The sequence below is a fragment of the Phalacrocorax aristotelis genome, chromosome 22, assembly GCF_949628215.1.
Source record: "Phalacrocorax aristotelis chromosome 22, bGulAri2.1, whole genome shotgun sequence".
NCBI classification, from domain to species: Eukaryota; Metazoa; Chordata; class Aves; order Suliformes; family Phalacrocoracidae; genus Phalacrocorax; species Phalacrocorax aristotelis.
In genome coordinates, this window is record NC_134297.1 from 335,390 (window position 1) to 358,755 (window position 23,366).

Genomic DNA, 23,366 nt, shown 5'->3' on the forward strand with positions numbered 1-23,366 from the left:
CTTGCTGGCGCCGCGCTCCCCGCTCCCCACGCGCCGGTTCCGACAGCGGGAGGGATCCAAGGCGGCCCTCCGGTCGCCCCTTACCTTGTACTCCTCCATATCCACGTCGTCGGGACCAATTTCTCTCAGCTTTGCTCGCGCTACCTTCATAATGCTAATCGACCTGCTCCGTGTAAGCAGAGATGAGAAGAGTCAGGACGACGGCCCCGGCTGCTTCCGGGCGAGAAAAGCCCCACCTCGGCATCCCCGGCACGAACCTTTCATCGTAGCTGAGGTTCTTGTCCGCAAACTGCTCGAGAAGGGTCCGCTCCACCACCTGCTGGGGGGCGTTGTTTTGCAGGAAGTAAATGAGCACGTGCTGCAACCGGGCGTCGTTCTGAGGGGTCGGGGTCTCTTTGGCAAGCAGGTAGAGCCGGGAGTACTCCTCGTGGAACGCCTGCCGACAAAACACACCTACTAACGCACCCGCGGCAACGCCACGGCAGCTGATACGAAGCTGAAACCTGTCCTGTAACGACGGCGCTCCCGCGGGCTGTACCCAGCCTCCGCTGCTCGGCGAGCGGAAGCCTACAGACACCTGGAACTACAACCACAAGGCCCCCACACCAAGGCAAACGACATGTGCGAAGCGTGCGCCCTCCGGGTGTCCAAACGCCTTTGCGGGGGGGGGGGCACGGAGCTACCTTAGTTTTGGTAATCCTCTTGCAAGCGCGCAGGTTGTAAAAATCGATTGCAACACGCTTACATCTGTCGTAAGGTGCGGGAGCTCTTGTCATTTATATTCCTGTACATTGATAGCACGGGTTGTTCCTCCCGTGCGGCGTTTCTAGTTAAATCTACCTGCCTGTAAAACCCAACCCCAGCTTCAGCATGCAGCAGCGTTTATTCTTTCAGACCCCTCTGTTTGAGGACACATTTTACAAGGGAGGTCACAGTAAGTGTGCGTGTTCGGGACCGTGAAAAAAATTTGACGAGCGCTGGTTTCTTTGCCGACAATCACAGCGAGGCCCTCGGCAACACGCTCCGAAGGGCGCGCAAAGAACCTCTGCTTTCTGTAGTCCACATCAAGAGAATTACCAATACTAAAAGAATATGCAGAACCAATAGCGGAAAGAGGAAAAAAGGCTGCTGTTTCCCGGGAGGAGGGAGTTCTTACAAGCTCTAAAACTGCTTGGAACCGGAGGGTACGCCATCACAGTAAGAGGGCGGAAACAGAAAGGCCGGACAGGAAGGCCATTAACTAGAAGAAAAAAACCGCACAAGTTGTTCCCTTCACATTCCTGATGTGTCAGTATAGCACAGATTCTTCACGCCGTGAAAATGGGCCTCCATACTACCGGATTTAGGAAACGAATAGGGTACCTTCACGAGCCCTGCTTCAGACCCATCTCGATCAAAGGTCTGGCGGGCTTTTGCAATAGCCAGGATGACACCTTGCATGGCTGGACTCAGCATCACCTACCACGAAAGCAGGAAAACAAACACAGACAAGAACAAGGAAAACAGTAACAGACAGGGAGAGAGAGAGGAGGCATGGTGAAGGAAGGAGTAAGTTTTCAAAAGGTAAGGTTTACAGGAGATCCTACGAATTCAGGCAGAATAAGCCACAGCTGCGACTGGCCTGGATACGACTTACTCCCTCTTCACGTGCGCTTTACATACAGGGGCTTTTTTAAGCGCTTAAAGGTCTAAAGGCTGGTCGCTCCCAGCCCTGGGTTTGTAAACCCAACAATGAGAACGCAAAGCACGCCAGCGTACGCCCTCTGCGGCCCACCCCATCTCCTTAAGCAACGCCTGTAAGAGAGCGGCGCCTCACAGCAGGGCACTTCGTCGTGCCAGCTCCATGCAAGCACATACGAAACGCGCCCGAGGAGTAACGGTCTCGGTACTCCTGCAAACTCCAAGCGCGCCTGTGAAAAAGACTGAACTTGCAAAACACCGCTTGAGCATGCACGAGTGCGGTGCGACAGTCAGGCTCCCCGGATCAGTAGCCAGGGAACCGAGAGTTACGCTGTTAGCGGTTAACGTTCTCCGAGCGCGGGGACGAAGCTGCCCGAAGACAGCAAAGAGGCTTGCAAATAAATTAGTACCACTAGGATCAGTTTCGATATAGGTGTGCCCGAAAGGCGGCCTGAAGGACCGACGTGCTTTTGCAGGGCTGCTTTTCTGATGGCATTTCCAAACGAGATCACTACACGATTCGGTCTGGCCGCCTTCGCTGCCACAGCGGGAAATCGTACCTCCTTGTAAGCAGCGGCGTTTCCACGACCGGCTACTATCGTACCCAATCGTAGGAAAGCTCAAAGCCAGCTAACAACAGAGTTAGGAGTTAATGCCCGGCAGTAATTAACGCCTGCGCTGGGATCTGTACCTCCTCATTATATCCGTCTGCATCGGATCTAACGGGAATCTTCCCCACACTGGGGATTTCCACTTCAGAGACCTGCGAGCTAGTCTGGGCAGCAGCCTCTGTTTCCTTAGCGTCCTGCGGTCGCTCTGCCTGAACTGTAAGTGCTCTTTCTCCCGGTTGGGCCTTCGTTGGCTCTACCTCCCCAGGCTGTGGCCAAGAAGACAAAGAAGAAAAAAAGTGAGAAAAACCAAAGCAAAATAGAGGAAAGCGAAAGGGGGCCGAGTTAAACCTGGCACAGCTGCAGAGTCACACAGACACGGGAAGAGCAAAGGCCCGTCAAGAAGAATAATACCAAGACGAGAAGGGGTCTCCTCCTGGGCCAGGGCTCAGCTCCTACCTCGCAGAGAGCTGCCTCGACGCCGTTCTTTTCATAGGCATCGGCGGTGTTGGCGATGGCCTTGGCGGTCTGCTCCTTGGCAATCATGGCGTGCTCGGAGGACAGAGAGCGCACGCTCTGCTCACAGACCGAAGACTGATCTGTCAGGGCAGAGGTGTCGTGTTAGCGAGCAGGAACCGCAAGCCGCCGCCTCCTCTCGCGTTCTGAAAGGTTCTGTAGCCTGTCCGTGCAGGATTAACCAGCTGCTGCGTTCCCCCCGCTGCAGTGAAGGCGTTTCACCGGGAGCGTGCGCGTACCCCCTTCAGCGGGGATGGCGCACACCATCGGGGATTGCCAAGTGACGCTTTCCCACTCCAGAGAACAGCACCTGAACGTTTTCTACTCGATAGTTATGTATAAAAAAAATGAAGTCTGGAAGTGAACTGAGATTAGCCCGTTACGACTAAGTGAATGGCAAGCAGCATTTCTGGTGACAAGCTCGGAAGGGTGCGCATACAAAACCAGTAGCATCACCTTTCGTATTGCCAGGACAGAGCCGCCGCGGGCTGCCTTTGCTACCTCATCAACGGTTTCTCCTAGGCACCCAGCCATTTATGTGAGGCTCCGCCACAGCGGCACTGCTGACCGGCTGGCCGCTGCCGGTTTCAACACGGTTTGCGAATTCGGACGTGGCATTACCTGGTCCTGACTCGGAAGAGAGGTCCTGTGATTCAGAAGCAGGTGAAGGCTCCATCTGAGGAATCTTGCACGACTGCTCCTCCTCCCACTCCTCGGCCTCCCGCTCGAGTCGCCAGTTGTCCTCCTGGATGTAGTGTCTCAGCTCTGGGGGCAAGGCTTCGACCTCCTTCTGAAACTGCCCAACCTCTGAGCCATCAGCCTTGTCTGGAAGAAACACAGGACCAGCATATAACGACACCCAGAGCGGCAGGACACCACCGTCAGAGACTCAATACACAGCGTTACAGAAAGACACAATCAAAGCGGCCGAGGGGTAAATGGGAAAACCCCCAACTTTCTACTAGCTTTGTAATTCAAGGCGATTCCTAAGCAGAAGTGCAAAAATGGAGACAGATCCAGGGAGTTATTGGCAAGAAAACCCAGTTCTGTTCTACCACCGGACGGCGTTTATCAGGAAGAAATTCCAGAAGCGGCGCCTGCTGATGCAGTAGGTCAGAAACACACCCTTGCTCGAGGGCTGACGTTGTACGGAGAACGGCACCTGTGCTGCCGATCGCTGGGAAATTCACGGTTCAGCCGGAGACATCGTATCTACCACACTACACGGCACATAAAGGTAGGGAACGAACACCAGCCTGCACGGATCCCCCAGCCTGAGTGTCGTGCCGGTGTTTCTCAGATCTTTTTATACCTACTTCAGTATTTCGTTTTAAAATGGCACAAACCGCAAGTAGTATCTGCTTTAGACGAGTCTTAAAACGTATCCAAAGCAACCGGCAATTCTCCACACCAGCTATTTCTTACGCACCCATTGTAAAAGCAAAGCTTCTTTCAAAACCAACAAAAATTGCATTAAGGGGGGGGGGGGGGGGGGGGAGGGCAGAAATCATGGGTTCATTTCAGAAACGGAACTGTCATGGGAAGACAGACAAAGAACAACCTCCCGATCCTCATCAGCCATATTTAGCAATGAACAGAATGAGTGTTGTCCATTGTTTCTTTCTATTTATTACATCAAAATGAACCACGCGTGAAATTATTAGGTTCTACTACAGCTGTTTGCCATGTATAGTGCCACGTGCATGATCATTTCTCCACATAACTATTTATACATTGGCACCGCAAGCATACTTGCGAGTCTAAGCCGCTGCTACCAATAACTCACGCGCTAGGGAAGGCTGCGTAAAAGAAGAGCCTCTTTGGGTTCAACGTCACGCGATCGTTAAGAAACAAGTCACAGGTCAGCGAGCGTGATAAAAAAAGCCGGAGGTGTTTCACGTGCCCCTACAAAAGGAACGCTGCTGTACAAACTGCAGAAAGGGTCAAAGCGAAAAACACCACCCACAGGCGCACGTTGGAGGTGGCTAGTGGGGAGCCCGACTGCTTCTACACAACACCACCACAGAAAGTTGTGTACTCAATCTCACCAGCCCCGTCTGTCCTTCGGTTTTCAACCCTGTCAGGGATTTCATAGAATCACAGAATCGTTAAGGTTGGAAAAGACCCTTAAGGTCATCGAGTCCGACCGCTAACCTATCACTGCCAAGCCCACCACTAAACCATCTCCCCAAGCACCACATCTGCCCTTCTCTTAAATACCTCCAGGGATGGAGACTCAAACACCTCCCTGGGCAGCCTGTTCCAACGCCTGACAGCCTTTCAGTGAAGAAGTTTTTCCTAATGTCCAACCTAAACTTCCCCTGGTGCAGCTTGAGGACATTCCCTCTCATCCTATCGCTTGTAGATGGGGAGCAGAGACCGACCCCCCCCTCACTCCAGCCCCTCTCAGGCAGCTGCAGAGAGCGAGAAGGGCTCCCCTCAGCCCCCTCTTCCCCAGGCTAAACCCCCCCAGCCCCCTCAGCCGCCCCCCAGCACACTCGTGCTCCAGACCCTGCCCCGGCTCCGCTGCCCTTCTCTGGACACGCTCCAGCCCCTCCAGGGCCTTCTTGTCCCGAGGGGCCCAAACCTGAGCCCAGCATTCGAGGTGGGGCCTCACCGGGGCCGAGCACAGGGGCAAAAGTGAATCGAGTATGGAGCAAATTATTTTGCTTCTATCCGGGGTGAAGTTTTTTGTGTCGTCACAAGACGACCGTGCCAAAGAGAGGCTGAGGAACGTAACGACCATGCAGAGACAGGATAGCACACAGCTGCCAAATTAACCAGCAGTCTTGGCTCCAGTACCTGCAGCAACGCGGGACACCTTATCGCTTATGTACATCAGGCAGTAGGCACTGGCATTCTTCAAGCCTCCGAATGAATCTCTCTCCAGTTCTTCCCAGGATGATTCCGTCACTGAGATGTCGTTGTATTTGAGCCAGCTTTTTCGAGGCTGGTCGTATATGTAGGCCCAGTAGTGACCAGCGTTTGCTTGCCCTTCGTGTACCAAGACCGCGTGCAGACGATAGGGAACCTGCAAGTTTGCACGGAGGCAGTTTTCAGGCGTACTTTTAGTAAATGAATTTGTCTGACCTCTGTACCGAAACCGCAAGCGCGTTCACAGCCGTGGCCTGGAACGAGACTCTTGGTTCGGAGGGTGAATTTCCTACTAAGTGAGAACTGACTTTTGAGGGAAAAAGCAACAAGATTTTCATAAAGAATCCTTTCTCTGCTTCATCCTCGTACTGGCATTGTTTTAAAATACAACGAAGTGGACAACCGAAACTGAGAGCTGCTACCAAAAACCGGTATCAGCAACGCCAGCTGAGTGTTTACCTAACGAAGGTGCATTTCCTACCTGTTGGAGGAGAGGGTCGCAGTACATTTGCTCAACGGACAGGTTGATTCTGGCAATAGACTCCTTCAGATCTGCCGAGAACATCACGAATGAGAGAAATACATCAAAATTAATGACTGCTCGTCAGGCTGTTCCGGCCCCTTCCACTTCAGGAAGTTGGAAGCCATGCAGGAAGTACGACACACTTAAGGCCAGGGCTGAAGCCCGCGCGAGATGAGCTGTCGATCAGGAGGTATCCAGTTGAAGCAACAAAGGGGAAATCAGACAGGCATTCAACGGACAGACCACAACACATATACTTGGGGCCAACCTTGCACGTCCTGGTCGATCTCGTTTCTCCATCGCTGCAGACACGTCCGAACGAGGTTCAGCTCCTCCTCGGAAACCACACGAGGAGCCGGGCATTCAGACGTCGCCGCTGGCGAACCAGAGGGCTGGAGCGGCCCACTCGATTCTTCCTGCGGCGAGGCATTTGCCGAGAAGAAAGCTGCGTCTTCAGTCCTAGTAGCCTTCCTTTCTAGCGCGCTGCGAAGCAAAAGGCAAGAGCAGTGGACAGGTTTCTCAATCTTTCTCTTGTTTTTTTCTCTTTTTGGGAAACAATATGAAATAAACCGAAGAAAAATTGCTCCAGAGCCAGAGCAGGATTTCCCTTCCGGGACGGTACAAAACGTAAAGAGAACAAGTACACTGAAATGTACTTCTACCTTAACAGACCAAATCAAAATGTAAGAAAAATAAAAACTAAAATTCTTACAGAACTCGCTAAGCACAGGTCCACAAGGAGCAATCCTAAAAACTCCTTCCCTGACTACTAAGAAACTCGCGTATTTACTCAGCTTTATTTAGACTGTAAACAAACCACGCCAGCCAGGTTTGTAATAATCCAATATTGCAGTAATTTACTGGTCGATGAAGCAAAAAAATTAGTAGCCTAACCAAAAAGAGCACATAATTTAACTCAGAATTGCCGCTTAGACAAGGCATATGGCGATGCTTTTGGAAAAGGAAAAAGAACAGCCTAGATGTGGCGTTATATTTACAGAAATGGAACCAAATTATGAGCAAAGTAGCGACTGACTACTTGCACAGGCATTCAGAGGTTACTCGCTCGCAAGCGCTCAGATAAATAATCCACTTCAGAATCTTAGAATTGTTCAGGTCAGAAAAGACCTTTAAGATCAGAGTCCAACCGCTAAGCTAGCACTGCCAAGCCCACCACTAAACCGTGTCCCTAAGCGCCACGCCTACACGTCTTTCAAGTACCTCGCCGGGATGGTGGCTCCACCACCTCCCTGGGCAGCCGGTCCCAGCGCTTGACAACCTTTCAGTGAAGAAAGTGTTCCTAATACCCGATCTAAACCTCCCCTGGTGCAGCTTGAGGCCGTTCCCTCTCATCCTATCGCTTGTAGACTGGGAGCAGAGACCGACCCCCCCCTCACTCCAGCCCCTCTCAGGCAGCTGCAGAGAGCAAGAAGGGCTCCCCTCAGCCCCCTCTTCTCCAGGCTAAACCCCCCCAGCCCCCTCAGCCGCCCCCCAGCACACTTGTGCTCCAGACCCTGCCCCAGCCCCGCTGCCCTTCTCTGGACACGCTCCAGCCCCTCAAGGTCTTCCTTGTAGCGAGGGGCCCAAATTTTGGAATGCAAACCAGGAGCATTTAGCCAAAAGACCAAATGTTCTCCTACAAATCATTTTTATTTCTGTTTACTAACCCATCCGCCTGCGAAAGCACATCCAGAACTTGAGGCTCGGCGTGGGACTGCAGGAGCGCTGCCTGAGAGCCCTGAGCGGAAGAAACAACTACAGCTGGCTTTGTAGCGATGAATTCGAGAACATACTGGAGCATGTCGGGCAGCGGAAAGCGGGCTGGGCCAGAGCCGTACTTCATGTACCTAGAGGAAAAAGCAAGACGTGGCATGAATGAAGGAGCGTGCGACTGCTTGGTTAAACCTGAAGGGACAACAGCAGAGCAACAGGGAAGACGACTCAGCACCTCCGCACCGCCTTGCGGCTGCGGGCGCTGCTCGGCAGCAGCCAAACCACCGGTGTGCTATCAGCACTGTTTTAGCCACAAAAGCAAGCTGGCTGCTGTGGAGACAGCTAACTCCACCCCAGCCAGACCCCGCAGGTTGCTAGGCGTGGGCCTAAATACACGCTCTTTTCATGATGCCCACCAGAACCTCACCGAGCACAGACACCAGCAGGGCCAGGCAACACGGCGCACCCTCTTTGCCTGCCACTTGCTCTCAGAACTCTCACTTTAAAAATAAAAGCCGTAAGCGAATTTAATGCTGATTAAAGGACCTTTTGCACAAGGCTCCCGGAAAATGAAATCTGGTTGCCACGAACCAGACCTTTGCTATCCGGTCTCTTTCCTTCCCCGATAAATAATGCCAAATGCTGAGCTGGAGGGGACAACTAATCTTAAAAACTAACATAGTCTCTTTTTAACGCACCACCGGGCTTGCCCACTGAACCTTGCCAACGCAGCTGACAGTGACACCTGTACTATTTGCAGAATTTGTTCTCGGAACGGCATCAGTAGTATTCAGAAAGCACCAAACCCCGAGTTTGTTTTTGAAAACAGGCTTCCTCACGCCGCTCCTCTCAGAATAAACCTGGTCCTGTTGGTCCTTCCTCTCCAAGTTCCTCTTCTGTTGGGAGGCTCGTTTGAAAGGAAGCATTTGCACGCTCCCACAGGGCGCGGAAATAAAGCTGGCCGACTACCTACCTTTCCAGCTTCTGCTGCAGAATCGCCATTTGCTCCTTCAACCTCTTCATTTCTTCTCTCTTCATCCGAATAAGCTCCTTACTGCAGTAGAGGTACCTGAACAGAGACACAGAGCACCGCCGCAGGAGGTTTGTTTACTCCTAACGTCCACAGTCTTTCATAAACATTCCAGAATCCTTCCTTGCTCGCCCACGCGACCCTTTTCATTTCTCGAATCACAATAAAGCAACAGCTTTAAAGATACCGTACGACAGAACGACTCACCTGTCCATATAAATAGTCTGGGGAAACTCTAGCCTGGTGTGAATTTTCTCTGGCTGTCCCAGCGACTGATTGAACTCAAATCGGGAGAGTTCAAAGGTCAGTACCGGAGGGAGTTTTGTAAACCAGCGCTGTAAGGAAAGCAGAAACGCCCCCAAAGGGCCTTGCTTTAAGATGACTGCTACGCCAAGCCTAAATGATTTTAGACTGATCCTAAATGTCTGTTTGTCTTTAAATACTGATTTCGTCTGTATTTTGCTTACGGAGTGACAGAAAGCCAGAGACTTACTAGTCAGAAAGCCAAATTTTACGAGATTAAAGTTCCCGCTTCCGTTCCACGGTTTTACCGTGGAAAAAGCCTCATAATAGCTTTTGGAAAGTTACTTTTCATTGCCTGATGCATCCAGCCTGACGGATGAATTAACGGGCCCAGCACCGAATTTTACAAAATTAGCAGGCACTACACAAACTCTGGATGCCGAGAGAGTTCTTTTCTAATGTAGATCACATGCAATGATGAAGAACAAAACAGAAGCCCTTAAGCACTACCCGATGCCTTATCCTCTCCCAGCCTCTTTGCAAACTATTCAACTGAGGAGATTGAGAGAAGAAACCCACTTTCTGTCTGCTTCATCCACTGTTTCAGAGAGCCATGCTGAAAGAAGTAGCCTCGGTTGAATTTACACTGCCTCGCTCTCTTCCTGGGTTCGCAAAGGCTGCCAGCACAGGCCGCCAGAAGCGCCCGGCGCCCGCCTTAGCACGGCGCCGCCCGGGCAGCGCTCCCTGCTCGACTCGGGATAGGCGCCCTAAGCTCTTCTTCCTTCGCAGGATTCGCGGCAGGACACCTGCCGCGATAAATCTGCCCCGCACCGAAGCGCAACAGCGCCGTCACTGTAGGTCTAAAATATTTACAGTGACGGCGTATTCTTTTGATTACTTAAAAAAAAAAACAACTGTGGAAGGAGGAGGCCAGGTAGCGGAGCTTTTTGAGAGGGAGCCCAATCTTCGGAACAAGAGAACACAGAACCAGAGAAGGAATGATTTACACACCTATTATCTAGGAGAAACGCAAGGTCTCGGTAATCCCACTGATGCTGTGAGCCTCAGCACACTCACCTACGTTCTCACAAGACAAAACGCACCTTATTCTCTACGTCCCCTATCACGCGGTCCTCTAGCCACGACATCCTAGGAAGCGAAATTAAGACGCAGAGTTTTTCCAGTCAGATTTCTCAGCAATAAAGCCAGAGCCTTCTCCTTCTATCCGTACAGACAAAGAATGATTAGAACATCTCCGCGACTAGCCCCATTCCCCTTCTCTTTCCAAAAAGGATTTGCAGGAACTGAAAAGCTTGGACTGAGAAGAACCTGCCCCATTAGCTCCCTAAGTCCCTCTGTCCCTGGCACCATCGGTTTCACCTACATGTGCTGTAAATGCCTTTGAACAGCTTCAGGCGGGAACTAGGGAAGCCAGAAACAAACAGGTGAGCCCAGAGTCAGGCAGGGCTTACCCGCCCAAGGCTTCATTTCGCCTTTGCTAGGTTGAACCACGGCAACGCGGTTTTCGGCCTCTCTCGTAGGACTGAAATACCTTTCCCTGCCGCCCTCCACACCAGACACCTCTGCAAATCTCTTCATGTTATTTCCCAGCCTTTCTCTAAGCTAACTTCTCAGCTGCTCTTACACATGTAGGATGATGAAGGTACAGCTTCTCTTTCTACTTTGCTGCAACTAAGTATTTTGTGATTGGTTCGTGATTCGTGAGATTAAAGGAAAAAAAAAAAAAAAGGAGAGAAAAAAAATCAGCGCAGTCAGAAGAGTGAAAATGAGAAGGAAAAAAAACACACACTGTAATAGGGAGAAAGATACAAATTCCAAATGGCATACCATGGAGTTAAGCACTGTACTTTTACCCTCCGAAAATATGGAGGCAGTGGTTCTCCCCCTACTCAGGTACAGGTAGGCTTCAACAGAAAGAGAGAGACTTTATCACACTTGCATCAGAAGCAGATGTTTACCTTTTTAATTTTAAACAAACTCCTCAAACTGGCTACATAAGGACAACGCATCTTTACAAATAAGCGAAGACCGAGCGTCTCGCCACGTAATGCCAACAGACATTCATGCGAGATTCCGGGTATCCAGAAAGTCTTTCCCACCGATTCTTAGGGGTCGTTTACAGTTGCCATTTAAACTTATCAAACTATACCGAGACAGCCCTGCGCTACACGCGTTGCTTTTTTCCGCAGCAGGCAGCCAAAAGCTCGAAAACAAAACGTGAAACTCACCTCCTGTCCATACTTCACCGACCGAGACGCCGTCGCCTCCTCCATCTCTCCCTCCACCATGGCTCCTTCCAAGCACTCACTCAAGTTTCGATAACCATTTACCTGAAGGGGATACTGACCGAAGGCTTCGATCTTGGAAAAAGCGTTGCCTGGGTGACGGAAACGATACAAGGCCCGTAAACGAACTTAAGAGAACAAAAGCCCGGGTTAACTCGAGAGCTCGCTGTCGGCACCAGTTAGAGGCGCTGCTCGCACGGACTGAACGGCACGTAGCTCCCTGCGCACAGGTGTGGCAGGGTGAGCCGCCCTTCAAACGGGCGCCTGCAAATACACCAGCGCTTGCGAGTAGGTCACGTTGTCGGAAGAGGGACTTTATAACCGCCACAGCCAATTTTACCAAGGTGCCCGTTTGCCAGTTTAAAGGACTGGGCAGCTTCACCAGGAGCGCGCGACAAAATCACCACCGCTATAAAGCAAAACACTCAGAGAAGGTAAAAAGTGAATGTACCAAACCCTTCACTCACCCTCGTGGACACCCTCAGTCAAGAACGTCCCGTAGAAGAGTTGTACCATCGGGTTCTCGGATTTGTCCCCAGGGCTCCTGTTTCAGAAAGAAAGAAGCGCACGTTCGTTTGCGGCCGTCGGCTGCAAAAAGGCCCCGAGCCGTAATCTAAGCCTTTGCTTGGGAAGCCTCCTCCAGTCAAAAGTGCAGTTTTGTACTCAAGCACAAGACACAGAGGAAGCTTCTTAGCTGTTTCCACTCTCAGAAGCACATCGTAACAATGCTTACACTGGCAAGGGGGAAAGAAAAAAAAAAAGTTAAGGCACTACCTTTCGAAACGCAGTTCCAAAAACCAGACCTTTCACGTACACCCGTTCTGTTGAGCTCCCCCCAAAAAAGCCTACGCATCCTGCAGGCCACACTGCTATCGACTGAAGTCCTCCGCTCGCGTACAGAAAACGCACGCGTAATGCTCCATAAGCGTACTTCGAGCTTACGGAGCGCCCTCCTCAGCAAGCAAAAACCTCTCTTGCTTTTAGTCAAAGTTTTCACGTCGAGCCCTCTCGTTCTTTAAGGCATTTAACATCTGTTTCTCCTCAGTGCCAGGTCAAACTCCCGAGATCGTAAAAAACTCACTTGACATCGACAGCAAGCTGGAACGCATCCTCCAGCCAGTCCAGTAGCTTGTGTGTAAATTCACTCACATCTTGCTAGAAGAGAGACGAAAGTGGAGAGTCAAACGTAATACCACCCAGAGAGTGCTTTCGCGGTCTGCTGCTTTCACAAACCTGCTGGAAGACAGCCCGCCTGGTATTGCTGCACCTACCCAGCTGAAAGAAGTGTGAAACTCAAGTGCTGTGCTGATTTAGACCGATAATGAACGCTCTGCTCATCTGAAAACTAGATCAGAGGAAATTATTGCGATCGCTACCCAACTTCCCAGATGGCGCCGGGTAGAGCACTGTGGCGCTGGCTGTTTAACGAGCACGCACGTACATTTTGCCTAAACGGCGCGGGGACAGCTGCTCGGCAGATGACAAACACGGGGAGAGGCCTCCGACAGTAATAGCAGGAGGAAGCGAAATGGGATCGCCGTGGCTGCAAGTGCTGGTTGGAAGAAAGGGAAAGGCTTTTTAAGGCGATTTTACCTGCTGTTCTTCAGCGGATCTAAACGCGTCTCTCAAGAGTTCCAGCGCGGCGGAAGGGTCTACAAACTTGCGGCGCGTCCCCAGCATGAGAGCAAACAGACACTGAAGTTCTTGCATGAACGCAACGTTTCTTTTTCCCTGCATTGCAGAAAGAAGAAAAGCCAAACCCTTCCTGCAACTCAAGGCAAGCAGCGTCTGAAACCCGAGCGCCACGGAATGCCACGTGCACAGGCCGTGAGAAGTACGCTACCAACCAAGGAGAGAGGAGACGTTAAAAAGGGCAACAGCAGCAGGACGTGCAGTGCCGTTTCCCGGAAGCAACCTGCTCTCCCGACGGATGCACGGGGGAAAAAATTTAACCCAAACAGAACCTTTAGAGAAAAGAGCGCCAGAAGTAATAATCGCTAAAGCAGGAGGCAAAACCCGGTGAATTTATGAGTTTATTCTGTCTGCACTTTGGGCTTTTTAGAGTACCGAGAGCGCAGAGACGAGCAAGCAAAGCAAAGCCTTTTAAAGGCCGGGATGCTATAACAAGTGCAGCTTAGCAACCAGGTACACCTTTTTCTCTACCTATTTTCTGAGCACCTTCTGCTGACCGCTCTCAAAGTACTGGGGCTACAGGGACCTTCAGGCTGGCTCAAATAGCAGTTCTTCTATGCTGCATGCGAACAAACAAACAATCTGGGGCCAAAGGAGAAGATTTATGGGACACGTTTCTCCCCGCACTACAGTTAGAAAGAAGCCCTAGAGGCAAGCTCTACGAGAAGCATCTGTGTGTTTTTTTTTTAAACAGTGATTCTGCCTTTGAGAAGTACTTCCCAAATTTGTCCTTAACGCAGCCTGACAATTTGAAAGCCATTAATGCAGCCGCAGGAGTCTCTGATGGCCCCAAATTAAATCTGCTTAGGGGAAGAGCAGAACAGTACACCACAAAAGGAGGAAACTTCACAGAGTTACTCGGCAAAAACTTACAGTGCGACTACGACAACCTTCAAGCACGTTTTGTGGGAGGGAGTACCCAAGGACCAGCCTCCGAAATTCCGGCAACTGGAACAGAGACTGGGAGGAGAGGAGAGGTAAAGACTAGTCAGCATCCGCCAGGATTTGACTCACTGCAGTTTCACGCCCCGTTGCCACCCTCTTACCCGCCACCTTTTCTGTCACTTTCTAATTCTTTGATAGCCTGCGTCACTAAATCGACCTTTACAAAGTGAGCGGTCTACGTGCCGGCCCAACACATTCGTACCCACCAAAGAACTAAATCTCATCCCGCCGTTTCTGGGAACCACATAACCATTTTAGGAAGGAGGATTCTCTTCTGCATAGGCAAGCTTAGCAAAAGCACCCGGGAACAAGTCACAGTGAGGAAGGAGCCCATTTGGCGCTTCCCTTCTGCCCCTCAAAGCCGAGGACACACGACCAATTAACGTCTGATGTGAAACGGTTAGAAGAGATGATGAACCTGCTCCGGACCACTTATTGTGGTCTCTTCTTGTTTAGGTTATCGCTAATGGTATGCGCCGCCCAGTCGCTCACTCCTTCAAGCACCTATGCCAGTGTATGCCATTAACTGGAACGTGATACGCCACCTATTATGGAGCCAACAATAACTGCAGTAAAATTAAATTATCAGCTCGCTTTGCCAGTCAAGCTTCTGTCATTCAGCAAGCATTTGGGCATCGCTGTGCTGAAAAAAACCCCTACATACGTACGTGCAGATTGTATGTATCTGTATCTATTTTTACACAGAGTCTATTCAACTGCTCTTTGGCTCTCTCTGTGCACGCCCGGAATAAATCACCACCCGATCAAATAAAAAGACAAGTCTCATCTGAGCACGGTCACACTCACTCATCTGCATGCGATGGCCGCTTCACAGAGCCGTCGCGTATTTAATTCTAACTGACAAACGCTTCAACTCCAGGACCGCAGCAACTCCAGGAGAGCTTTTCTATCAGATTACCTGTATGACAGCGCTAAACCAACACGTATTTCCAATATTTTTCATTCCAACGGGCCAGTCGCCCACTCTCCTCCAGTCATTCTGCTTGGGGTTCTCCCCCCAGACTTCGCAGCGTTTCCTTTTGGAGCGATTTTTGCTTTCAGCAGAATGCGCTTCCTGTGGTCTGTCACAAAAGATGCACACCGTGCTGTAAAACACCATCTCACAAAGATTCTCGACACCTATGGCAACCGTACTCGCCGGCGCCACCAGCGGGACGCCGGAGCAAGGCGCTGGTGGGCGACACCCAGCGCAACAGGCAACGATGCCTCATCTGACCGCAGAAGGGTTTCAGCTCTCAAGGGAGGCAGATGGAAAACGCGACTGCAAGACCATTTGGAACGAGGGAAGAAGGCAGTAAGACACGCGTGGTTTTCTTCACGAACTAGCTGCACGCAAAATCGGTGCCCTCAGTCACTACTGGCGGCAAACCCAACCCACGGTAAAAAGGAGTCGGCCACGCAGCGACTGCTGCGAGGTGAATCGACACCCGAGACTTCAAGGTGTTTCTTCAACAGGTGCCGCGATGCCGGCGCAGCCGCCTCCTGCGCGGCACGCCAGCAACTGCAGCAGGGACGGAACTCGCCACAAACCAACCTGCTGCTTCTATTATTTCAGCCATCGCTTTGCAGTGCTGCTCCAGAAGTGAAGGTCAGCTACCCAGAAGGCAGTAATGACCCAGGCACCTTCTAAAAGCAGCAGGTATACATCTGGTAGGCGATTCACGCTTGGTTTTGCAGTTCCCAGCTTAAGAATCCGCTTCGGACACCCGGGAAAAACGAAACCCACTTATGGACCCACTGACCTTGCAGCAGCCTCCCTTTCTGCAGCCTGAGCTTTTGGCGATTCCGGTGGTCCGAAGGCGTCGACTGCACGGAGGTCGTCCTTGTTGCTGGGGGCGAGTGCAGTAGCGACACCTACAAGCGGAGGCAGCGTTCCGATCAGTTTCCCACCAGGAGCAGGCAAACGCCGCTTTCATTAAGAGAAACTCCTAGAACGCGTCACACCTCACAAATACCATTTTTCACCTGGAAGAGCATAACTTTCAGGCTCAAGTTTTAAATACAAATCCTTGCAGTTTAGATCACGCTGGGAAAGCTAAAAACCCCCTGGGTGGGCTGGATGAGGAGAGCAGGACAGACCGTGCAGCTGTGTACTGCCCAGATCTCCCTACGCCCAAACTCAGAGCTCGAGGGAACACCCCAAGCCTCCTGAAGTAATGAAACAGGGACACGAGCTGCTGCTTATAAACGCTCTGCCTTGACATTGGCGTCGGGAACTGACTCCGTTTTGAGAAATAACGTATTTCAATAAAATCGGCACAATCGCAGCAAATTGCCTTCCTCCACTCGCGTCAGGACGCTCAGCTACGAGCCGTCTCGTGTGCCAGCTACCGAGGAAAGGAGACGGGAGAACGAGTACTGGAAGAGGTGGAAGCCTTACACGGCAGGACAAGGGCAGCCACACTGTTCCGGGTGCTGCTTCAAAGCTCCTGGCACACATTTTTGGCATTGTGAACCTGTCCGGTGATAATATCACTCAGGGAAGCTCCAGGTAATAGATGTGTCATGAGCAAAAAGGTTTGAAGAGAACTGTTCTCAGCCACCTCAGACTGCAACACCGCTTTTTACACCTAGGTGTACCAAACCGGGGCCCGCTTCTGGCAATACCTGTAACATTTGTAACAACGTTTGTCAGGCAGTCAAGTTGCAAGCTCAGGCAGCGTTTTAAGTTTTCATGAAAATATGATGCTAAACACTGGCTTTGCCTGCTCGGCCAGCAGATGCTGTTCGAAAAAGATGCACGATACTTGACAGGGATTCAGGCCTGTGCCCTGCTCGCTCTGCTTCAGGAGCTCTCCGGGCTTTCTGTGGTAGCCAAGACCAACTGTTTACAACACCGATAGCTTTTTAGCTACGCTGTGTCACCTACAAACGCTATTAAGACACTATTAAGTCACTTCCCTTGCGGATGCAGCTCTCCTTCACCAGTAAGGTTTAACTCCCCGGGCTGTCCCACAGCAAGTGGCGAGTGCTGGCAAAACCCGACCAGCGCCAGGCCAGGAGCAGGTGGCATCCACTGGCAGAAGCAGGGAGGAGCAGTACCTCCCCTTTCGACTCGGGCCGAAACACGGGAAACCGTAAGGGCGAGCAGAGAGGAACCACTTACTTTGTGGGAGCTGCTTGCCCGCAGCGCTCCCTTCCCAAGCCGTCGGCTCTGCGGCAGCCGCGTCCTGGGCCGGCTCCTGGGCGTGCTCCTCCGTCAGGAAGGTGACTGCTTCCATTAGGTCTCCATTAGCGGCCTAGCAGCGTGACAGGGGGAAAAATCCACAGTGCCAGGGTTACTTTATCTACATTTGCATGACATTTAATGCATCCGTGGTAGAGATAGGCACACCGCCACCACCTTCGCCCTCTCTGGCCATGGGAGAGAGCTGTCTGCTGGTGGCAAGCGGTAGTAAAAAATGAAAATAAGGCAGGCTTGAATTTCTCTGTCGCAAAGCACTTTGGCTTTATTACTAGGCAATATAGACTCCATTAACTAATTTAATTTCCCTCGCAAGAGATTCGAGCAGTGGTGGGATGCCTGAAGGGCGACAGGGTGCCTTGCCACCAGGAGACACTCACAGGGATCAAACTCTCCGTGGACGTCAAGTCTCTCACTGGGCTTTCTTCCGACCATCGCTATGGGCTAAACCCCTTTAAATGTACTCTCACATTTTCTGGACGTTACTTCTCGATGGAACACGTAGGGATTTCCTTAAATGAGCCTTTTTGTATGTTTTCAGCACAGCCCACATCCTGCTGCTATATCTCAAGGGGGCGGACGGCGCCTGACGATTCCAGACTGATGTGGCTGCAGCCAGCTTAAGGCTCCAATTTATAAACACCGAAACATGCACTAGGAGGAGGAATCCTTCCAGGTAAGCCCTGCTTCTCCAAGCGCCCGAGATTCCTGCGTCCCTTCACTTTGGGGCAAAGTCAGCTGTTCTGGTGACGGGCGAGACAGCCACCAGCCACAAAGCTACCCATGATACCGCGGCCGTGCGGAACTCCTGAAGCACTTTGCAGGGAGGAAAACCCACTCTGACGCACTGAGTCTGCATCTCAGGGGTAACAGCCCTGTAGGAGCAAAGCTTCCAGGTGAGGTTTACAATGTTTTAGCTTAGCATACGCTGCTGCTGCAGCAGCGGCAGGGATTTTAAGGCCTACTGTCAGAAAAACGAGCCATTCTCAACTCAGCACGAGGTGGTTGTTTCAAACGTGGATGAACACACGCGAACCCCCGAGCGGCGCGTTCCCCGCTGACGCCAACGAGCGCCGGCCTCGCACCCCTGTTCGCCTCAGGGCGCACCTGAGCGGAGCACAAGCGCGGGGCAGAAAAGCAGCGGCGCATTTACCCTTCGCCCCCCACACGAACCACGTTACTCCACGCGGCACGCGCCGGATCGCTTTCACAGGCCATGCGCTATTTTAGTGAGGACTAGCTTGTTATCAGCGCAGCGAGCGCCCGACCTGCGCATTATGTTTTGAGAGAGCCTGAACTCGGCTGACTTTTGGGACAAATTGAGAAGTCTCCTTTCCACAGAACAACGACGACAACGGGCACAAACCTTTAGAGCCGCATGAAGGAAAGCCGAATCTTGAATTCCGGTGATCTCTTTCAGCTGGTTTAAAAGCATCTGGCACTCCTGCATGCAAGAAATAAAGAAAGCTCATGTGAAAAGGTGACCAGGACAGACATCGAGCTGTTACTGCAAGGCTCGCCAAGGGCTCACCGGGGCGTTGCTTCTTTCTTTCCTTTTTACTGACGGCTTGACGCAAAAACCCACTCGCGCTTGCCCGATGGTAACGCCGACATCAGCTTGAATGTCAAATTTTTTTTCCCCGAAGTTTACAGGCTAACGTTCGATCTGCTGTATCCCCTTGAGCGCGTCAGCAGGCCCGAGAGGAAACGCTATCCCCGCTGTCGGATGCGCCGTGGGAAGGGGAAGGGGCGCCCCCTCCCCCAGACCGCGGCGGCATGTGCGGCGGGACATATAAGGAGGCCGCGTGCTCTCAGGGCATCGGCGAGGGGCTATTTTAAGCCTGGCCGCCCACGCCATTTGTGCCTGTCATTTCTCACTGACAATAAGGTGTCAGAAGAAGGGCCCGAGAGGCTGCTAGCGCTTTGCCTTCCCCCACCACTCGGGCCGCTCGAGGTTTGGCGAGATACACGCTCTAGGCTCCAAGCCACGGCCACCAACCTGTTCTTTGACCAGCTCAATCACTTAAGAAACAATTACAGAAACTTTCTTTAACAGACTTATAAAATCTTTGCAGCCTCGGCTGCCAAGGCGCTTACCAAGCCACGAATAACTTCGGTCAGCCGGCTATCAGGAGAGGCAGCTCTCTACCAAGAGCCCCTTCCAGCAGCGAGCCCCGATGCCGGGGGTCCCACGCCCCAGCCCGTTCTGCAGCCGCTGCTGCTGCCAACGGCTCCGTTCGGCTGAAACCCAACACTGCGACATACAGCACTGGGTGCACGTAGTATAGGCAGGACGTTACAACAGGGAAACCAGGGCACGCCTGACCTACGAAGGCTGCCGAGGATCCTGCTGTCAGCACAGCCCAACGAATACCAGTTTCTTAAGAGCACGTGCTAAATTAACCTTAACTGGCAACACTGCAGACGAATACATTCAAGCTTCTACTTCCTCTCATCACTGGGAAAAATTTAAGACGCCTTCGTGCTGTTGGAGCACAAGCTCCACCCAGCGAGCAGGAAGCCAAGGACTCTTTTTGAGGCACCCCTCCATACCGCTGACGGGTGCTACCCCACGCACAAATACCATACAGACAGCACGCGTCCGTGCTGGTGGTGAAAGCAAAGGAAAAATTCCTGGATTATTTTTTGATGGGAATTCCCTCGACACGTTATTTGCGATATTCCCACCTAAAATACTACCTTTGCTCAACTTTTACAAGAAAAAGTGCGCGCGTGTGGGCACACGCACCCCTCCCAGCCCGTCCCGCACGCGCTCTCAGTCGTGATAAAAGCCGAGACGCGCTGGAAAGCCTCAGGCCCAGCCAGAGGCGCGACGGGGAACCGCACGAGAGGGAGCCAAGGGACCGAGGCTCAGGACGGGCATACTTTCACAAAGGCAATCCACTTATATCATGTGGCTAATTTTGCTACCTTAGGGAGCGGCGGGCTTGTCGGCCAACCCCACCTTATGCCGCAGGGCGTATTTTTCCATTGGAGGAAAAGAAAGAAAACCAGCCCTTGCTAATAAACCGCATTACAATAACGAAATCCAAGGCAGGACAGGGCATGATTTTCAGGGGTTTCTCTGCTTCACCAGAAGGAGGATTTAACAAAGGCTGCCGTAACCATAAAAGCTAATTGCCAACCCACCGCTCCAAGTTACCGCTTAATATTCTAATGACTTCCAGCGCAATTTTATTCAGCCTTTGAGAAGAAAGGTTTGTATTAACAGCAGAGTGTATCCCGTACAACAAGTTTGGAGAGGCTTGTGGCCTCCTGGCAGCCCACAAAGGCCGCTGTGAACCACACCCTGTGCAGCAAATTTGTTAAGTTTTTGAGGAGTGCGCGTGGTTTTGTTGCTGTAACTAAGCTGGCTGATTGCTTATTGAGGTTACGCGCCGTGGCCTTGGAACCAAGCTGCAGAGCTGGTAATTAACACCAGCGTGCTGCCGCAATTAATATGTACCGCGCTTGGAAAAACCAAACCAAAGTCCTACCTGCTGGAAAAATGACAGCCCAAACCAAAACACTACTAGTATTAAACTACAGCAAGATGAGTACAAAACCAAGAGGCTAAGAGGAAGGAGGGCCCTGGAGGTAAAAATTGCAGTCGGCCGGCGAGCGATGGAACAGAAAGGCTTTGCCGTTTTCCTGGCTCCGATGCGACTCACTGTGCGCAGCAGCGGTTCGTTTTGATGAGAAACCGCAATCGGGGAAGGGTGCGAGTGCGGCGCAGGAGTTCAAGGGGGTTCCAGAAACACCAGCACGTGAGGAGGAGGAAGGTGGCGGCGGCCACGCAGAAGAGACATGCAGAGCCACGGCCTTCAGCCTCCACACCGCACCCGTGCTTTTTGTCACAGCAGGAAAACGGACACGAAGAGGGCTAAAAACTCACAGGCAGCAGCAGGAACAATGCCTGCGCTGCTGACTGACGCTTTTACAAACCAATATCCATCAAGGGAAGAAGCGGCGGCCAGAGAACTCTCTGTCCATCACCGGGGGCTCCCGAGCATCGAGCACCATGCCAACCCCATCCCTGCGCAAGCGGGAAAGCGCCACCGCACCAGGGCGGCTCCTGAACGCACGACGACAAGGTCAATACCTTCTTCCCGCTCACGCCTTTAACGCTGGCCTCTCGGCAGCGCTTGTCCCGCGCTCCCGAGAGCGTGGGGATGCCGGGGACGCCCCGGGAGAGCGCAGGGGCCTGCGTGAATTTGGGACACGGTCCCCTGCGTGCGCACACCGACCTCGTGCGCCGGGAGCACGGCGAGCCACGCGTCCCGAGATTTTCGGCGCTTGGGTCCAGGTCCTTTTAGAGACAGTTTATGCAGAGCCCTGAAGTTTAAGAGGAACAGGTTTCGTTAAGGGGGACCAGAAGACGCCGGTTTAGCGACAGGGCAGGGAGCAAAGGAATTGCTGCCGTTTGCGGAGGAGCCTCGCACGCCTTGCGCGGGGAGCAGGCGGCGCGTCCCGCAGACACCGCGGCCAGGCCGGCCTTCATCCCCTCGGCTTTGGAACGCAAACAACTCCAGAGACCGCCTAAAGGCTATTTTAAACGGCGGGGGAGGAAGATGAAGGCTGCTGCTGGACGCGAACCGGGGCGGGCCGGGGCGTGCGGGGCCGGGGAGAGGCGCCGGCCTGCGGGCTCGGAGGGGAGCGCTGGAGACCCGCACCGGGCACCTGGCGGGGGCCCTTCCCGCCCCAGGGCTGCGGAGAAGCGGGGCCGCGGGGGCCTGAGGTGCCACGGCGGGAGGGGAGGGCAGGGGAGGGCAGGGCCGGCGGCGGCCGCGGTGCGCAGGAGCAGCCCCCCTCCCCGCACACGCACACACTCCCGCTCCCCCCCGGCCCCGGCCCCGGCCCCGCTCCCGGTCTCACCGCGCCGCCGCCGCCGCCGCCGCCGCCGCCGCCGCCGCCGCCCGGGGCCTGCAGCTCAGCCGTCATGCCGGCGGGGAGCGGGGCCGCGCCGCCCAGCGCGCATGCGCGGCCTCCCCGGTTCCGGCCCCGCCGCCTGGCGCAGGCACGGGGGACCCCCCCGCCCCGGCGGCCCCGCCCACCCCGCCCCCGCCCCCCCGGGGACCCCGCCCCCCCGGGGAACTCCCCCCCACCGCCCGAGCAGTGCCCCTACCCGGGACCCCCCCGACCCCGCCCCAGCGACCCCTCCCATCCGGAATCCCCCCCACCGCCCGGGGAGTCCTCCGACCCGGGGACGCCGCCCCACTGGACCCTCTCCCCCACCCCGGGGACCCATCCCACCCAGGGACCCCCACACACCGGACACCCCCACACACACGCACCCCCCCGCCCCGGCAACCTCTCCCACCATCGGACCCCCCGCCACTGCCCACGGAGCCCTTCAACCCGAGACCACCCCTCGGTAACCCCCACGTCCCACCCCAGCAACCCCTCTCACCGGGGAGCACCCCCGCCCCGAGGACCTCTCCCACCCGAGAGCTCCCCCCACCCCAGGGATCCCAGGCGCTGTGTTTCCCGGGGGATAACCGGGAGGAAGAGGTTCGGAGGGTGCCGCCTCCCGGCTTGCTGCATTTGCCAAAGGGGCAGCTTGGCGGTCTGGTGAAAATTAGCATTTTTTTCCTTTTTTGCAGGTTTATTTTCGCCGAGCCGCCGCCGTCCGCAGGTGTCGGCCCCTCGTGTGGCAGCGGGCGAGCCAACGGGCCTCGGCGCCCTTCCCTTCGCGGGGACGGCCGAGATTCCACCTTTCTTGTAATAAAACAGCGTAACGCCCGAGACGGGACACCCCAAGCGGGGGCCGGGGGCTCTGCCGCCGGCGGCGAGCCCGCACGGGTCCCGTGCTGTCGGCAGCCGGCCAGCGCGGCCGTCGGAGCCGGCACGTGGGACGCGGCTCACGGGCCTGGGCGGTTTGGCTCAGCCCGATGAGCGAAATACCTGCATCATCAGAAAGCTGTCGCTTACGATCGCCGGGCTGCGTTCCTCCCCGGCGGCGGCACGGGGGAAGGGGGTGAAAGGGTCCGACGCTGCCGCCATCCCCCCGTTTGCTCATTCCCAAGCCAAA

The 23,366-nt window shown here is 53.6% G+C and overlaps 1 protein-coding gene across 6 annotated transcripts in view; it reads right to left on the minus strand.

Moving 5' to 3' along the window:
• USP28 (ubiquitin specific peptidase 28) overlaps positions 1-22,304 on the minus strand; it is a 27,655-nt gene extending 5,351 nt beyond the window's left edge. Inside the window, exons 1-22 of one of the 6 annotated variants that reach the window (XM_075116174.1) lie at positions 22,211-22,304; positions 18,702-18,779; positions 17,258-17,390; positions 15,894-16,005; positions 15,050-15,212; positions 14,059-14,145; positions 13,087-13,224; positions 12,575-12,648; positions 11,961-12,037; positions 11,437-11,621; positions 9,152-9,279; positions 8,888-8,983; positions 7,869-8,048; positions 6,470-6,684; positions 6,160-6,230; positions 5,607-5,835; positions 3,426-3,629; positions 2,748-2,887; positions 2,372-2,557; positions 1,363-1,458; positions 258-436; positions 85-163 (exon numbers count right to left, since the gene is read on the minus strand). In XM_075116174.1, the coding sequence (XP_074972275.1) occupies positions 85-163; positions 258-436; positions 1,363-1,458; positions 2,372-2,557; positions 2,748-2,887; positions 3,426-3,629; positions 5,607-5,835; positions 6,160-6,230; positions 6,470-6,684; positions 7,869-8,048; positions 8,888-8,983; positions 9,152-9,279; positions 11,437-11,621; positions 11,961-12,037; positions 12,575-12,648; positions 13,087-13,224; positions 14,059-14,145; positions 15,050-15,212; positions 15,894-16,005; positions 17,258-17,390; positions 18,702-18,779; positions 22,211-22,276 (2,916 nt within the window). In that variant the 5' untranslated portion in view covers positions 22,277-22,304. Of the gene's footprint in view, positions 1-84; positions 164-257; positions 437-1,362; positions 1,459-2,371; positions 2,558-2,747; positions 2,888-3,425; positions 3,630-5,606; positions 5,836-6,159; positions 6,231-6,469; positions 6,685-7,868; positions 8,049-8,887; positions 8,984-9,151; positions 9,280-11,035; positions 11,113-11,436; positions 12,038-12,574; positions 12,649-13,086; positions 13,225-14,058; positions 14,146-15,049; positions 15,213-15,893; positions 16,006-17,257; positions 17,391-18,701; positions 18,780-22,210 lie in introns of those variants that run through there. The other 5 variants (XM_075116175.1, XM_075116177.1, XM_075116176.1 and 2 more) reach the window with 5 other exon arrangements.
• Between the last annotated feature and the right edge of the window lie 1,062 nt (positions 22,305-23,366).